This window comes from Podarcis gaigeae (genome assembly GCF_964106915.1).
Source record: "Podarcis gaigeae genome assembly, chromosome: 8".
Classification (NCBI taxonomy): Eukaryota; Metazoa; Chordata; class Lepidosauria; order Squamata; family Lacertidae; genus Podarcis; species Podarcis gaigeae.
The window spans coordinates 50,238,887-50,256,048 of record NC_139684.1 but is presented as its reverse complement, the minus strand read 5'-3'; the positions used below and the strand labels follow the sequence as shown (position 1 = coordinate 50,256,048).

General features: G+C 42.0%; 1 protein-coding gene across 2 annotated transcripts in view; it reads right to left on the bottom strand.

The window, feature by feature from the left end:
- The window catches only part of PLCG2 (phospholipase C gamma 2), a 67,604-nt gene that overhangs the window by 14,001 nt on the left and 36,441 nt on the right, over positions 1-17,162 (bottom strand). For both annotated transcript variants that reach the window (XM_083749883.1, XM_083749882.1), the window contains exons 8-23: positions 16,831-16,874; positions 15,548-15,620; positions 14,219-14,320; positions 12,793-12,911; positions 12,613-12,698; positions 11,693-11,813; positions 10,864-11,032; positions 9,492-9,596; positions 9,232-9,321; positions 8,233-8,411; positions 7,396-7,596; positions 5,918-6,037; positions 4,932-5,112; positions 3,293-3,361; positions 2,771-2,880; positions 2,488-2,584 (exon numbers count right to left, since the gene is read on the bottom strand). In XM_083749883.1, the coding sequence (XP_083606009.1) occupies positions 2,488-2,584; positions 2,771-2,880; positions 3,293-3,361; positions 4,932-5,112; positions 5,918-6,037; positions 7,396-7,596; positions 8,233-8,411; positions 9,232-9,321; positions 9,492-9,596; positions 10,864-11,032; positions 11,693-11,813; positions 12,613-12,698; positions 12,793-12,911; positions 14,219-14,320; positions 15,548-15,620; positions 16,831-16,874 (1,866 nt within the window). The remainder of the gene's footprint in view (positions 1-2,487; positions 2,585-2,770; positions 2,881-3,292; positions 3,362-4,931; positions 5,113-5,917; positions 6,038-7,395; positions 7,597-8,232; positions 8,412-9,231; positions 9,322-9,491; positions 9,597-10,863; positions 11,033-11,692; positions 11,814-12,612; positions 12,699-12,792; positions 12,912-14,218; positions 14,321-15,547; positions 15,621-16,830; positions 16,875-17,162) is intronic.

Genomic DNA, 17,162 nt, shown 5'->3' with positions numbered 1-17,162 from the left:
TGAAAGTTAAGTCCAGCCTCATTTACCACAGCAAAGGCATGAGTTCCCCTAAGATCTTTCCAGGCCAGTTTCTGCATAAACTTTAGCACCTATTCAGGCATGCAATCACACCTGTTTAGGCAGAGTTGAATTTCTGATTTTATTGTTTTAACTGCTGCGTGAAGTGTTTAAGAGTTTCTAATTCTCATGTTTTATAATAGATCATCTTATTGTATGGTTTAATTGAGGCTGCTTTAATGCCCCAGTGGAATTGTTACTGTGTGCTTTAATTATGTATTGATTTTATAGTTTTAAACTGCTTGGGAGCCATACGGAGTGCTGGAGGGAAGGCTGCTCCCGGTTGCAAGGTCCATTTCCACCTGGCCTAGGGGGCAGTGCCCAGGCTCACCCTGAACAGATACCATAGGCTCCTGGGAGGCACTGGGACATTGCTGGAACCAGCGGCAGAGCATATGCCCACGCTGCCCAGGGCGGGTGTGCTCCTGAGGGGGGCGTGGCGCAGAGAGTGCCCTCCCATCCACAGGATAGCCACTCAGGTGCCCAGAGCAGTGTGTGTGCCCTGCAGCCAGGGGCAGAGTGAGCCGCACATGGGGTCGGAGCAAGCTGCCCCTGGCGGGCATTCGGTGTGCCGCCCGCCAGTGACTCCCAAGCCTCTCCCAAGCTGTCAAAACGAAGGGGGAAGGGGGGAATGCCGCCAGCAAAGCAGCGCAGCTCCCCCCCTTATCCCGATCACTCGGTGTAGGCTTGGGAGTCGCAGGCAGGCAGTGAGCCAAATGACACCCCCCCATCAGTGAGGGCATCTGGGGCGGTCCGCCCCCCCCCCCAGAAGCAGGGCCGGATTAAGGTTTAATGAGGCCCTAAGCTACTGAAGGTAATGGGGCCCTTTATATGTTCAGCTGTCCTTTGTCAACAACAAATTGTTGCTGCTTTTTTTGTGTTGAATATATGCTATATGGTAATTTATGGACCTAATAGGTATCTAAAGCCATTTGCACATAACAAAATAAGTATTTTATCAAAGTAATTGTTGAACTGAAATACAATTAAGAAGAAGTATATTAATAGTGAAATACAATTAAGAAGAAGTATATTAATAGTGAAATTATTAAGCTCTAACTGTATAGGTTTTATTTGTTTTTTATCTTATATTTTTGAAATGTACATCCAGGGGTTTTTTCCTTTAATTTTTTTGGGGGGCCCAAAAGAGTGGTGCCCTAAGCTATAGCTTGTTTAGCTTATACGTAATTGGGCACTGTTCCTACGCTGGAACAACTCTTGGGTTGGGACAACTGGCTAAAATGTTTTAAATGGTTCAAATTTTGGTTCCAGTTTTGTTTTGGTCAAGTTGGTGTTGGTTAAATGTTTAGTTGGGGTTGGAAGCTATTTTAATTTGGGTATAACTGTAAACTGTTTATTATTGTTGTTATTGGTTTCTATTGATTTTTTGGTTGGTTTGTTGCTTGTATAGGATTATTTTGTTTTTTAATGTTTGATGTTTTGGTGTGTTTTTATATATGTTGTAAGCTGCCCAGAGATGATGGGAAAACCCAGTTAGATGGGTGGGATATAAACTGTCACCACTTTAGAAATAGGGAGAAATTGGCACATGCCAAGAATCTCAAAGCTGACAATACACATTCTATGCGTATGAATATAAATTCACCGTCCAGTCACGCTTCCTCTGAGCCTTCTCTGCTAGGAAGCTCTGACCTGGTAGGATAGCAGAGTAATGCAGCAGTCCTGAGTCCATGTGAGAAAGGGATAAATCAAGTCCAAAAGACAGATCGGTTCTTATCTCTAGAAGCGTTTATTTACAAGCCATAAATCAGTCTCTCCATCAGAGTTTTCCGGAGTTTTCCTGCATTCTCCGTGCTTCCAAAAGCACATAGATTCACAGCCTCTCCGTTGAGCTGTGACTCTCAGCGTCTCTCAGTGAGAACTGAAAGTAACTCTCACAGACAAAGCCTGTGACGGTAAAGCCCTGCTTCTGGCCCCTCCCAGATGCAGGGCACCACGGAGTTTTAACCCTGTCTGTTCCAAACTCCACACCCCCTCTTGTCCTGTATCTGGGGACAATAGCCAACAATGCTTTCCCTATACACAAACCCTCACAGAACTCCTCGTGCTTCTGGAAGGTTAATGGTTCTGTGAAACCATCAGTGAGGTTCTTGGTTGAGGGACAGTATTTCAGAGCAACTAGCCCCTCACAAACGCTCTGACACAAATTTTGAAAACGTATGTCCAAATGTTCTTCATACAGAGAAGTTTTAAAGAGCTACTAAGCCCAACTTTCTGTTCGTGTGCACATCACCCTCTGTCCCACCCTCTGTCCACAATGCTGCATCTCTGTACGCATGTGGGACAGCATCCAGAAAGGCAACCTTACACACAGAAGGGTCTGAATGCATTACCACTTTTTTTGGAATAACTGAATGGATTTTGTGAATATCATAAACTCTAGAATATAGATAACAAGTATCTTCCTACCTGATTCTCAAGATCTTCTGTGTTATCAGAGGACATGTCTTCCACATAATTGGCTGGGAAGTAGTGCTGAACTTTGTACCCATAATCGCCTTTCCACCTGAAAGAGAGAGAAACATGTACTAATCAAATTTGAGACACCATATCCAAATGAGGTATTATAGAGAGGTTCACATTTTTTTAAAAAATGCTCAAAGCCACGTAGTGAAATCTATGGTTGAGACACAGCTTGGTCTACAGAAAACATCACCAACTCATAGCAAAAATATAAAAGCTGTCTTCTTACCAGCCACCAACTTCTTTTGAGACATTATGAATTAAAGCCCCTCGGCAAAAAGTCAGCTCATCGTCTCTTTTCGCTTGGTAGTCGTACAAGGCTTTAACAGTTCTCTGTGGCTTCAAGAGAAACAAATGGAAAGGAGCTTTAGGTCAAAGTGAATTTGGGGGAACAACCACAAACACTGGAATACAATCCAGAAACAATGGTTAGGTCAGCCTTTGCCCTCCAGACATTTTGCTGGCAGGTGCTAATGGGAGCTGTAGCCTATAGATTTGGCAAAGGCTAAGTTAGACTATAGTCAGTCAGTCAGTCAGTCAGTCAGTCAAGTCTCTCTCTCTTCTCTCTCTCTCTCTCTCTCTCTCTCTCTCTCTCTCACACACACACACACACACATTTTCCCACCCTCCAAATACACCTTCACCTACAATCAGTCCTTTCAATTCTCTAAATGGGAAATTAAGATAAAGGATCTGTCAGCTATTCTTTTCTTTCAGATCAAGAATACGTTTGAGCAAAACTTTAACATACCACAGAAGGTGTTATTTCACCAGGTTCCACATATGCCTTCACTTCATATAATGAGCTAGGATCTTTCTCCTAAGATTGAAAAAGGAAAGAAAGTAAATTGCACAGCTAGAAAAAAAAGTAACTCAAAGCTTTTTAGTTAATGTGCTAACATAAGAAATTACACTGTCCAAATATACTTGTAGCAATTGAGCAGAGTTTTGTGATTTCCCCACCCTATCATAACTTTGGGGATTTCAAAAAAAGTGTCAGTAGGATTTTGGCAAAGGTTTCTGCCTGGTTTTTCATATTAAAACTAGAAATTGACGCTTTCATAGTGATTTACAACATGTTTATTGTGTTTTTAATATTTTGTTGGGAGGTGCCCAGAGTGGCTGGGGCAACCCAGTCAGATGGGCAGCATATAAATAATAAAATTATTTTTTTTTATTATTAGCAGTATTTTTTTTAATACCCGGGGGGGGGGGTTTACAATTATTTTATCATTGAACTCATTGGTAAAAAGAATTTAAATTATGTGCTTCTGCTTTCTGCACAGAAAAGAATAAATTTTCTCACACATGGATTCCCCTGTGTGGGATAAGGACTTAGGACAAAAATGCTGGCTGAGGCAATGGAAGTTATAGTCCAAAATCTGGAGAGCAGATTGATTTAATATATTCATCTTCCATTCCGAAACAAAAACTGTAACCTGTAGGTAGACATTTGGAATCATTGACTTGCAATTGGCCAGACACACTGGTCTAAAGAGAGAACTACTAGCCAACTAGGCCTTCTTGCATGTTACTAGGGTAGACAGGACTAAAAGCTACAGCAAAATATTTAGGGCATACACCAGCATAAAACATGATCTCTTAATCAGAATGCGAAGCTGGTTTCAAATCCCAGGTAAGCGAAATCCCTGGTTTTAAGGGATTTTAAGGGATTCCTTAAAGGGACGCAGGTGGCGCTGTGGGTAAAACCTCAGTGCCTAGGACTTGCTGATCATAAGATCAGCGGTTCGAATCCCCGCGACGGAGTGAGCTCCCTTCCTTCGGTCCCAGCTCCTGCCCACCTAGCAGTTCGAAAGCACCCCTAAGTGCAAGTAGATAAATAGGTACCGCTTTATAGCGGGAAGGTAAACGGCGTTTCCGTGTGCGGCACTGGTGCTGGCTCGCCAGCTGCAGCTTCGTCACGCTAGCCACATGACCTGGAAGTGTCTTCGGACGGCGCTGGCTCCCGGCCTCTTGAACGAGATGAGCGCGCAACCCTAGAGTCGGACACGACTGGCCCGTACGGGCAGGGGTACCTTTAAGGGATTCCTACTTCACCACCTTGGATCCCATTATCCATAGTTAAAAAGCAATGATCTTCCCAGAGCATTAAATATTGGTCTGGAGAACATTCTGAAGGTACCTGAGGGCACGTTCCAGTGCTGAAGCCCAATTGGTTCTGCTTTATATGCTGCCTGGGATGGGCAAGGTGCAGAGGTACCATGGATAATACTGAAAATCCCAAAATCCCTCAGCAAGCTAAAGCTGCCTTTAGGATGATCTCTTGTGGGCGGAGGGAGAAATATACTCATACCGCAATAAATCCCTGAAAGCCACCCAGCATTCTATGCAAAGCCCTGGTGCTTTGGTTAAAAAGGTAAAATGCTTGCCGTGCTATAGCGCTCCAGCAGCTCCTCCGTCACAGGATAGCGCAATTTCATTTTCCTATACAACGGGTGCTTCTCATAGTAGTTCACCAGTTCCACTAAACTCTCAAAATAAGCAGATGTTCCCATGACAAAGAGGCGGCCTTCTCGTTTGATTCGGCAGTGCTTCACTTTCCCCTCAGCTCTGTGGGATTAAACAGTGAAGAGCAAGCTTTAGAGAAAGACAAAACAACAACAGCAGCAGCCATGTCATATTATCAGTCCTTAAGCTTTGAAGTGGCATTTTCATTTTCCTCCTATTTAGGCAAGTTCTTGCAGGAGTGATTTGGCTATCTAGAGACAGATTGGGGGGCGGAGGGAGATCCTTGAATTTCCTGGTTCAGAAATGCACATCTCAGGGGCTTGCAGTACTTGCCTTGTACATAAGGTGAGCATTACAAGCTCCAAAATACGTGCATTTAATCCACTCCTTCCCCATTCCCACCTAGTCAGCCCCTACACCACCCACCCCCACCCATCTTCCAATCCCCTACTTTGCCAGTATGGCCATAGGGTCTTAATTTGTGCCATGCAGAGTAAGCAGCTCTTAGCTAGGTCTTTCCTGCACTGTAGTACTAGCACAGATAGTGAACAGAGTGGAGAACCGCCACCCATTAGTCCAGCTGAACCAGGTAACCTGGCCTTATCTCTGTTCCTTCAGGCTTGACTCTCCAAGTTTCTTATCTGATGGAGTTTCTGCCCCAGAGTTTCCTGTGTCTTGCATCTCTTTGCTTTCCTCGGGCCTCTGCTTTATGGAATGTAGCCATCTACCTGCTTTGTCCACTTACGTGCTTCTGGCTCCTCCGATACCCATTCACTGTTACACACCTTAACTTGTGTCAGACCTGGACTACATACTCCCCTCTGGTCCTTGCAACAAATAGCTTTGAGTTCCGACCTGCAGATCATGCATGTCAGGTCAGGTCATAATTACGAAGTTTGTGTCTCACCTGAAAGTCATGGCATAGGAATTGGGTTCGTCCCTCTTCCTTATCAAAAAGGCTCCGTCTCTAGGAATTCGCATCAGCATATCCTCTGCTTCTCCTCTGCTCAGGTTACTGTAGTACCAACTACAAAAACAGGAAGAGAGGTGCGTTCAGAGCTTGACATATTCCCATTAACTCAATGATAAAATTGGGTCATTAAGATAAAAGCTATTCAATCAGTGATAAAATTGTGATTACAGGCATCAGATGCTCAGTGATGTATAGACTTTGTCCCTGTTATAAAAGAAATAAATAGCAAGTTACTGCTAAATGCTGACAGCATTTGTTTCTGTCACTTTCACACTGCATAAGAAGCCCAAATGAGACAATTTGGAGTCTGGAAAAGAACATGCATGTGGCTGCAGGAAGCAGAAGGTCACCCTAATAACTAATAGAGCAATAATAACACACAGCCAGTTTTCATTGACGGACAACAGCAGTGCATTTCTTTTGGGGGCAGGGAGAACGATCTTACCATCGCTATCAATCTTGTACCTCAATTTTATAAGTAAAAATAGATATAAGACAACATCTTGTGGTAGTTCCTCCTTGGTTTGCACCTGAACGCAGCGGGGGTTGGGAACTGCATCCAGTCGACAGGTCTGTGAGCCAACTTCAACAGGTGGGCAGAGCCACCCACTCGTAATTTACTCAACATCATTATGATGCCAGGAAACAACTTCAAAGGGGCTCACTGTAACTGCCCATAACCAGGCATGGTTTGGATTTAAACCGCACCTTTAGAGCACAGAGGTGCTTGGGCAGGGTGAGTTTAATTCTCCTCCCAACTGCCATTGATTACATTGCAGGTGCTAATTCAAAGTGCATTTCAGTTGGGTTTTGTGAGGAAGAAAGCTCTTGGCAAGCATGAGTATCCACATATCTGGCAGGCTGGCCTAGTTACTCCAGAATAAGCCAACACATACCAACACTTGCAAAAGGAAATCAATGTTTAACACTGGAACACAGACTGTAACGAGCTGTACCAATGTAATAAAAGCAAACACGAAATGAGCAGGATATCCTGTGATACAAATGGTCTAGATGTGCTCCTTGAATGGCAGTTTCCAACTACCATTCCAGCTCATAGCAAAACAATAAGAATTATAAAAAAAACACTTGGGTGTCATTTAAAAGCAGAAAGAGAAGAGAAGGGACTCAGCAAGAGCATCCCACATAACTAAAATCTCCTCAGCCTGCCTTGGTCTGCTATCTGGGAGCTCTTGGTTTTCCAGCAGGCTTAATATATCCCCTTTCCAGACTGTTCAAGTCAAAGCACATATTCAATGCAAAACTGCTAAACCGTTGTTGCTTAAGCCAATTTTTTGCTTTTGTTTTAAATCAAATTCCCCATAATCCACAGTAACTGTGACAAGCAGTAAGCTTCAGCATTAAAAGTAGCATTTCACTCCCCCCTACAATTTTGTTTTGGCCATACGTACTTCTTAGATTCATGAGGGTTGGGGTTAGGCACAGCATCAGTCAAACGTAGTTCAAATTCGGCACACCGCAAGTGTGCTTCTCTGTAATGCTGAACTAGATCACAGACACTATCAAAGGTGAGGTTGTCTGTCAGGAAATATTTTACGGTATCTCCATCAATTGAAGAACGGATATGACAGTGCTGGACTCTACCTGATCTCCTGGGAAACATAGACAAGAATGAAGCAGTTAGTTTTCTAAAGCCAACACATCCATACACTTGCCTCTAGTTTCTTGCTATTTATTCAGCTTGTGAACCAAGAGGAGTGGGAAGGAAGATGAGGGAAAATAGGGACTGATCAAATATTCAGACTAAGAATTTATGGCATGTAAATCATAGCGTGCCAGAAACTGACATTATGGTCCACAGATTTTGGCACTGGAAACAGGAAATGTTAGTCAAAAGCACGAAGTCCATTTGCTCAGTATGTTTACCTGTAGAGTTCAGCAAATCAATTAGCTCATGTGAAAATGTAACATTCCATAAATATAACAGATGTGTAAACCAGGATTCATCATTAGGTTTGAAGGAGAAAAATGAGGGGGGCTTGGAGGCACAGTCCTACTGCCCATCAGCTGGTGGGACAGGAGCACACCTTCAGATGCCCCCCTCCTTGTTGCACCTTAAAGCCTCAGAAGTTTGAAGGGATAATTATCAAAGCCTTCCTCTCTCCTTTGCTTGAGTGAGTGTCCTCCTATAAGTATATCTCAAAATGCTACTCCTGTAGAAAAACCAGGAAAATGGCAAACTGCTAAAGCATTAAGAAGAAGTCAGAAGGAAAGAAATTATCTGTTACCAGAATGACAGTGTGTAGTCATTAGGGAAAGCTTCACTCTCCCTCACTAAGAATGTTCCATCCTTGCCACCCATTTCAGCACAATATTCCTGGAGCAGCTTCTCAGCAGTATTTCTCCCCTCTTTCATTTTTCCATGGAACCATTTCTCACCATAGTGCAGTTCAGCACGCTTCACTTCCTACAGTATAAAAGGCGATAATTTCCATTTGTTAACATCGAGTTTGCCATTCCCCTATAAAGCTAACACTGAGCTCGACTCTTGTAGGGTTCATCAGAAAGCATAAAGTTTTATCTGAAGAAGCTGTGCTCCAAATTGGGAGGGGGGGGGGGTGCGCTTGGAAAAGCACTTGCCAAGAGAAAGGAAGGGGTGCCATTTGGCTCCACATGTTGCTGATGACCACCTCTTTTAACGTAGGAGGTGCAGCAGTCCCTTTAAAGGAGACAATCTACACCATGGGATAATATAAAGAATTTGATCCTCACTCTCTTGTAAAGTGTGGACTCATAAAGTTTTTTTTAATGCATCCAGTAAAGTGAAGTGGCTAAGAAGCTGGAGAATGAAGCATGTGTCTGTTTCACCATTGCCATAAGCTTCCTAGGCAGCCCAAGTGTCTGTTTAAAACAAAAACTAATTTAGCAAGCATGCTGACCTCTATACTTAAATCTCTTAACCCTGATCAAGCAGTAAGAGTCAAAGGCTACTTTTATACTTCGAAGAAGAAAAAAGAACCACGGGGAAACATTATCTCTTAGGTTTATTTTGTAAGTGACGCAACAGGTCATATAGTTTATTACTGAGCTTCACCCAGAGATTGCGAGGTTCCTGGAATTTTGCTACTCCATCCTGTATGCCACATATGAGTGATGTCATATTCCTACGTTATGCTCTCTAAAACCTAAGCACAGCAATGAAATGCAGTTCTCAAATTAGGAATACTTATGACTCTACTATGCCTTTAACATCACAGAAAACAGAAACAAATGTATGGTTTTAATACCTTTGATGGTTCTTCTTCAGTATTCTGCTCTATATCATCACTGAATGAGAGCTTTTCATTCGCTACAGCACAATAATGGCGAGTCCATTTCTAGAACGCAAAATAACTGTTATAAGAATACTGTACAAAAGCACTGTAAGATTACAGCAATATGCGAACAGCGTTCTTTTCCCTCTTCAAGTACAACTCTGTAGGATTTATTTCAGTCACCTGTGAAATTCTGTGCCATAAAATAGAAGCAAAACAAAAAAATTGTTTACCTGGTCTATGGTGTCCCACATGTAGAGCTCTCCTTGTTGCTTTTTTTCCTCTTTCTTGTCTTCCGTGTTCACATCTACGTCACCTTTCGGCCCCAATTTTTTATGCTAATAAAAAATGAAGAGAGCAGCTATGAAAAGGAATACTTTGGGGGATTTCTCTGGCATCTCTTAGCTGGGCTTTCTTTCTGCTTTGACAACCTAAGAGCACATCCTGCGTGAGGGGGCTACAAATATCTGATGTAATCTTCCGTACCAGCTTGGATGCACTGCTGTTTTCTCTCTTTGTTTATCACTGCAAATCGTCACCCTGTGGTCAGAGATCACTCTGCATACACAGAACAGACCTTAGTAAATGAACCAGTCTTAAAACTGATTCATAACTTCTGAATAATTTTTTTTAAGCCACCAACTACTCAGGCAGCAACTTAGAGGTGGGAGGCGTTAATGAAATGAATAAAATTTGGGGGCTTTCCCTCCTTGCACACAAATTCATTTGTCGCATCAAGTCCTCTGCCTAAAAGCAGATATGCAGTTTCTCCAGGTTACTTTGTTTGCCACGATGGGGAATGCTGTAGGCTGAGTGTGCAAATCATGCTTCGTTTATAAAACACCTCCATTTATTAAAGGAAAGCAGCTCAAGCCTAAAGCGTGCAAATTCAAAAAGCTGAACTTCCTCTGTGGCTTTCATTGAAATACATTGCATTTCCAGGATTTGTTAAGGAGCAATGCATTCCTGTCAACATGTACACTGGCTGTTTTGGTTGGAAACATTTCTCACAGATGTATTGTTTCATATTATTAGATGTACAAAATGAGAGGAGTCCCCCACCCTCTCATTCTGGAAAAAAGCTACCTTCTGACTTCGTGATGTTTCCCTTTGTCCAGTGCCTCTCATGTGCTAGGCAAACAGCACTTCAAATGAATATTTATACGCTTAAAAGTAGTTGCAGCTGTTTCAATACAGATGTGCAGGATGCTTCAATCTTAGTTAGCTGCTACCAGTCCACATAGCTGGTGGAGAACCAGAATAGACAGTGCATCCTAATCAGCTAGTCCAGGCTTCCTCAACCTTGGCCCTCCAGATGTTTTGAGACTACAATTTCCACCATCCCTGACCACTGGTCCTGCTAGCTAGGGATCATAGCAGTTGTAGGCCAAAAACATCTGGAGGGCCGAGGTTGAGGAAGCCTGAGCTAGCCTCTCATACTAGGGTTGTAAAATATACAAGGCTTTCTCCAGAAAACTTTATGTATTTTTGATTGTGTGTTTCAGTGCCAGGTGCAAAGAGCAGGAAGCTGCTATCTTCCGTCGGAGGACAGGAGGGAGACACCAGCATCCCCCCAACACATTTTCTTCTGCAGATGCAACTTGCCTTAATGATGAACCTCTCTTTCAGCTGAGTTGGTGATGGCAGCTGATCAGCACTAGCTTCGATGGGCTTTGTTAAAAGCTGATCCCCAAGTACTTCCTTAAACACTTTGGCAATGTAACGCTGCTGCTCCACATTGCAATGCTCCTCAATGGACAAAATCACTGGGTACCTTGGGCAAAAGAAACAAAGGCAAGGGGAAGAAGTCAATTTCAGGTAAGAGCTCTATCTAATCGGACCATGAGCCCATCTAACCTAGCATCCTTCCTCCCCTAGTGGCCAGCCACATGCCTTTGGGAAATTCATAAACAGAGCACAGAGGCACTGAAGCTTCTGAATACCCAGCAACTGCTGATTAGTGATAAGCCAATTCTGGACACTGAGTTTCCATATAGCAATCTCAGAAGCAACTGATACCGTCTTATCCTCTTTTAAAGCCATCTAAGCTGGTTGCTCTTATATTATTTATATACTACTACTACTACTACTACTATTATACCTGCATCTCAGTACGACCCAGGCTGAGCAAAGCCAACACACTGTCAATTCATCACTCTCCTTTCAACCCACCTAGCACCTGCCTGTCCCCAATACTGGACCAATACATGAAAAGGTTCTAGTAATATAACACAGCTGTACCAGGGGCTTGGACCCAGATGTCCCTTTGGTTCTCTTCCAGCTCTACAATTCTATTATTCTATTCATATTAAAATGACCTCAAACAGCCATAATATCATAATGGCGGATTTTAAAGAAATATCACCTAAACTGGCATAATTTAATATTTTATTCTTAGGAAATATTTTCATTTAAAAAAGTAATGGAAACCTACTCGGATGTGACAAATGCATGTTCCTTGATGGCTTGCACAACGTCATCAAATTTTATCTTTGTTGTCCTTGTCCATCCATGATAAATGATAGGCTTTCCATCAGGACCATCCCAGCAATCCACTAGTGTAGGCAATGAAGGAAACATAAAAGTGTGATGTTCAACTGACAACATTCTGTTTCCAGAGCTTTGGAGTGCTTGATCCCATAGGCAGAGAAAAAGCTAGCCATGCTTAAGGTAAGGTTACCAGACATCCCCGTTTCCCAGGGACAGTCCCCGGATTTACAAATCAGTCCCCATACAAAATACTCTGAAGTTGAAAAAAATGTGGTAACCTTAGCTTAAGGGCCACAGAGTTTAAAGACAACTCAGCAATTCAGACAGCAAGGAAGAAGAATGCAAAGTACCTAAGAGGGAAATGATGTCTGCTTCTCTACTGCTGCTGCTATGAACTGGAGAAATATTTTGCAAGAGAAAGTGCCTGTGGAACTCTGATTTGAAAAGGGAGAAAACTGTTTGTTTGTCTTTACTGAAAGAACAAAAGGCAGATGCAGAGACTGGAAGCTCCAGACCAACTTCTGCAGCTGCCTTTGTGCTTCCTTGGCATTTTCTTTATTTGATCCCCAACTTTTATGTGGTTTCTTATTGGCCAACATGAGGATCACTGCAGCAGTTTCTCTGGTACCTTAAACTAAAAAAGCGACACAATGGCTGATATGAACACTGAAGCCCCCTGATTACTTTAACTAAGGTGACAAGAAAAAATGAGGAGACGCCAAACTAAAATGTAGAGGTACAAAGCTAGAATGTAATGGGGTTCCACAAGATCCTCTTGTAATTGTCCCTTTCTCCTAATAACAGGTACAGTTCAAATTCCTACATCTGGAATTCTGGGGGAAGTATGGAAAACAGGTTACTCACATTCAATACATCGGCACCCCATTCGGAGACATCTTATATAAGCTTCTGGAGAAGATTCACTACGAAGCTGGTCTCCTGTGAGGTACCTAGGTCATAAAGGATTATGTTAAAAGGAACTGCACATTCGCCATTTTATGAAGGTTGATGAATAGATAGATAGATATATATTTAGTAACTTACGTATTATGTGAAGAAGATATCCAGTAGTGGGACAAAGGGTTATTCATGTCCTGAGGATCTATTGAGTCGTATTTGTCATCCCATATGCTGTTTTCTTTTGAAAAAAGGTAAGTAAGGAACTAAGACAAACAAAGAGAAAGGGAAATATAAGTGAGTTTCAATTTTTAAAAAAGACAAAACCAAATGACCAATCTCCCCAACTAGAATCATAGCACAATGTGAAACAGAAAATAAATCAAAACAATTAGTTTTCAACTAGTTGGTTAGGACCTGCAACCTAAGATGGATCACAGCCGTGGCATCCGCACCTTTTCCTGCCTTGGCTATGGGATTTGCTGTTGTTGAGGAAGAGGAGAGAGAGGGTGATCAGCAGTAAAAAAGGACATGCCTCTTGTATGGATCAGTATTTGGAATTGTGTTCCTAAGAGAGACTTGCCTGGTGCCACCTCTTGTTGCCTTATCAATGCCGGGCGAAGACTTCTCATTGGCCAGGTGTTTTTTTAGATGTTTTGATATTGTTTTATCTTACTGGTATGGGTTCAGTTGCTTTATTGTTTTAATCAAGTTATTACTTCCAATTTGTTATGGTTTTGATTATTTTAATTGTTAAGAGACTCTGGAAACAGTATTAGAGTTAAAGAGTTCAAATTAAACTATTGAATTCACTGCCACTAGCTGTGATGTTGGAAACCAACTCACTGAACCACATCCATTGCCCTACTGGCTTGTGAAGGACAGGGTAGAAAATGGAGGCTTCCAACCCTTTTTGTTGTTGCTGTTAGACCACCTCCACGATGCTTTGGATCCAGTGGAACTAAAGTGGCCTCTGGTCTGACCCTGCTACAAAACACCACATTATGGAGCTGTCCTCTAGCTACTGCTGGTGGGAGAACCCCAACCAGCAGAGCCCTCCAGCAGCATAGCTGCAATAAAGCCATCTCCTAATTCCAATTCCCAGGCATCAACATGGGAGGGGGTGTGTACGATTGGGCTCTTAGGTGAATTTGAAAATAGGATTATACATACTCTAAGTCTAAACAAAATAAAAAAAATTCTTCTAGTAGCACCTTAGAGACCAACTAGGTTCGTTATTGGTATGAGCTTTCATGTGCATACACACTTCTTCAGATACATGCACACAAAAGCTCATACCAATAACAAACTTAAGTTGGTCTCTAAGGTGCTACTGGAAGAATTTTTTTTATTTTGTTTTGACTACAGCAGACCAACATGGCTACCTACCTGTAACTCCAAGTCTATTAAGGGCTACTACCTCCTGGTTGCAAGACGGTGCTTGCCTGCACATGCCCTACTGATCGCCTTCCCAGAGGCATCTGGTTAATCATTTGGGGAAATAGGATACTGAATTAGACAGGGCTCCTTTTTTGCTTATGTAGAAATGTTGAAAATAAAATAAATAACTTACCTCATCAACATACAGAAAGGGTTCATCCGTTTCTCTCATAGTGTCATCTACAAATTTAGACATCCGTTCTCTTACTTTACTAAGATCCTGTGCCCAAGATTCCTGAAAATTCAAGAGTATACAAGTGTACTTTAAATATATCTCCATATATCTCCATCGTTGATTCAAGCAATTAATGTGTGTGTTTCTTTTCAGGCACAGACCACCACAATAGAAATGAGCTGGCATTAGATAGGTTTTGTCTACAGTTGCAGGGGACTGAAAGCTCTTATAGCAGCTGATGGGAAACCTCAAACAGGGAGGGGGATCCCGTGCAGAACCAGAAGTTGCTGGACTATAAATTCCACCACTGATCATTCCCCATGGTGGCTGGGGTGGATGGGAGTTGGAGCCAACAGTATCTGGAGAGCCACAGGTTCCCCATCCTTTACCTAAAGCAAATAAAATCAGCGCAATTCAAAAATACACATTACATGTCCGGATAGCCTTGCCAAAACAAAACAGCTTTTAGCAAGCATTTTTTAAAAAACACGAGGATGTCTGCCTAATGTTAATAGTCAGAGAGCCCATTCCAGAGCATATATGCTGCCACACTGAAAGCTCAACTCCTCCCAGTTGTGGAGCAATGTTGTATGGCTTATTTAAGCAAGGTGATTGGCTGCAGTAACGTCTTCCATGTTATCCAAACACAGGGCCATGTGAACCCATTAGTTTGGGTTCCATCCTCTGGAGCAACAGAAAACAAATCTGCTCCATCATCTAGCCTTCAAATATTTGATGAAGGCTATCAGATATTAGCACCACCTTATATTTTCTACATAATACCATACACAACAGCAACAAATTATCTGATTCTGTAAATTCATAGCTACTTCTATGTGCAAATTTGAGGCATGATCAGGTGAGATCCAGTGAGCCCCTGACACAAGTTTCATTCATGTGTGACCCTGATTTCTGCTCATTCCTGTCTGTGGCCTCCAAAGCCACATCTTACACCATTCTAGAGGGTCTCCCTGAATGAAGAAGATAGAAATGCCCCGTTAAGCATAGGAACACAGGAAGCTGCTTTATAATGAGTCAGACCATTGATTTATCCAGCTCTGTAAAAATGTCCATATTGACTGGCAGCAGTTCTCAGGGGTTTCAGAAAGAGTACATTCTCGGCCCTATCTGGAGATGGAAGGGATTAAACCTCGGGCTGCCTGTATGCAGAACAGATGCTCTACCGGTGCCCTGCAGCCTTTCCCTCAAACCACGCTGTATCACTATATTACACTCATGCATACTTTCTTTTCATCCTGCTGATTACGATTTTTGGAATCATCTCACCTGCTGTTCATGTAGCAAAAATCTCTGAAAGTCGTGCAAGTGCACTGCTGAAGCATCTGGGCGATCTGTGTTTCTGCAACAGAAAAGAAAGGAAAAGAGCAATTATAAAAAAGAACATCAGCAAAACAACACAACCAAAATATGAGACCATGCCATAGCAAATAAGAGAATTCTATCCTTTGAGGAAACATAATTAGGAAAATGAAACTGATAAATAATCCCAGTCACTGAGGATTTGAAATTATGTTTGCTGTCTTTATTCAACAATATTAATTTAGATATACTAGCATTATAAAAACCAGTTAAAGCACTGAATACTAGCTATATCTACCTGAAACTACTGTACCTACATGATCTTAACATACAGGATGCAGGACTCAAAAAAGCAGTCTCCATGAAAACTAACAAACTGGGCTCTGTAGCAACATATGCAAATATGAGCTAAGAATTGTTTATCTAATTAAGAAATTGAAAAAGAGTAGTTACGCTATTCCTGAAGCACACAACAATGGCACAGAGTACTGTGGTACGCTGATTAATGAGTATAATCTTGATTAGATTAGGAAATCTCATTTATACACAAACTACTTCATCTACAAAATACAACTGTAGTCATTGGCTTGGTAGAGGCACAGTATTTCTCAATCTGTTAACTAAGAGTAAGAGATTGAGAGTAATCTGGAATTTCCCCCTCCCTTCCTTTTTTTGGTATTCATTATGGCGTGGTACTCAAACATCTGTACCAAAGTTAATGCTAATCATGGTTCCCTTTAGTGAGATATTACTAACAGCTTCTGTGTACTGTTCTTATGGGCATTTACTAATCCTTGACAAAAACCTCCTCAGGTCATTTACAAAAGACTGTCAAATGAAAACAAAATGTCAAGCTTCACACAGGAGTTATTTTTCATTTGCAGACTGGTGATGAAATTATTGTTACAGTTTATGAGTGATACAGTAAACCCACCCACCCACTCATAATCGTAGCTCGCTGCTTAATATATTATGAAAAACAATCACTTCTTGGTAGTGGTGCCCTCCCTGTGGAATACCTTGCCTTCAGATGTCAGGGAGATAAAGAACTACATAACTTTTAGAAGGCATCTGAAGGCAGCCCTGAATCGGGAAGTTTTTAGCCGCCCAGAGTGGCTGAGGAAACCCAGCCAGATGGGCGGGGTATAAATAATAAAATTATTATTATTATTATCATTATCATCACATCCCAACAAGCTTCATATCCAATAGCACAAATGTGGAGAAAGCGGCATGACAAGACATCTCACCCTAGAAGAAACATAGTGGAATCCTTCTTGAACTCATCAAGAATCTGGGGAAGGAAACAATGACAAACAAACAAAGCATGTAAACTTGCTCATTCAAGTAAAAGTTTCTTCATCCAGGTACTTCCTAATTATGCAAAACACATTCACCCTTCCCTAGTCTCTCAAGATAGTACAGAATTTCTCCTCTTAAAGAGACAACTACGCTTCTCAATCTTCAAAACTGAAAGAAAGGAACTAACACAACATGCTTGTATGTGATGGGGCAGGGAAGGCCTGCATTCTAGGAAAGTTTTGTATTCAAGTTACAACACAGCATGATAACTAAAGGGGAA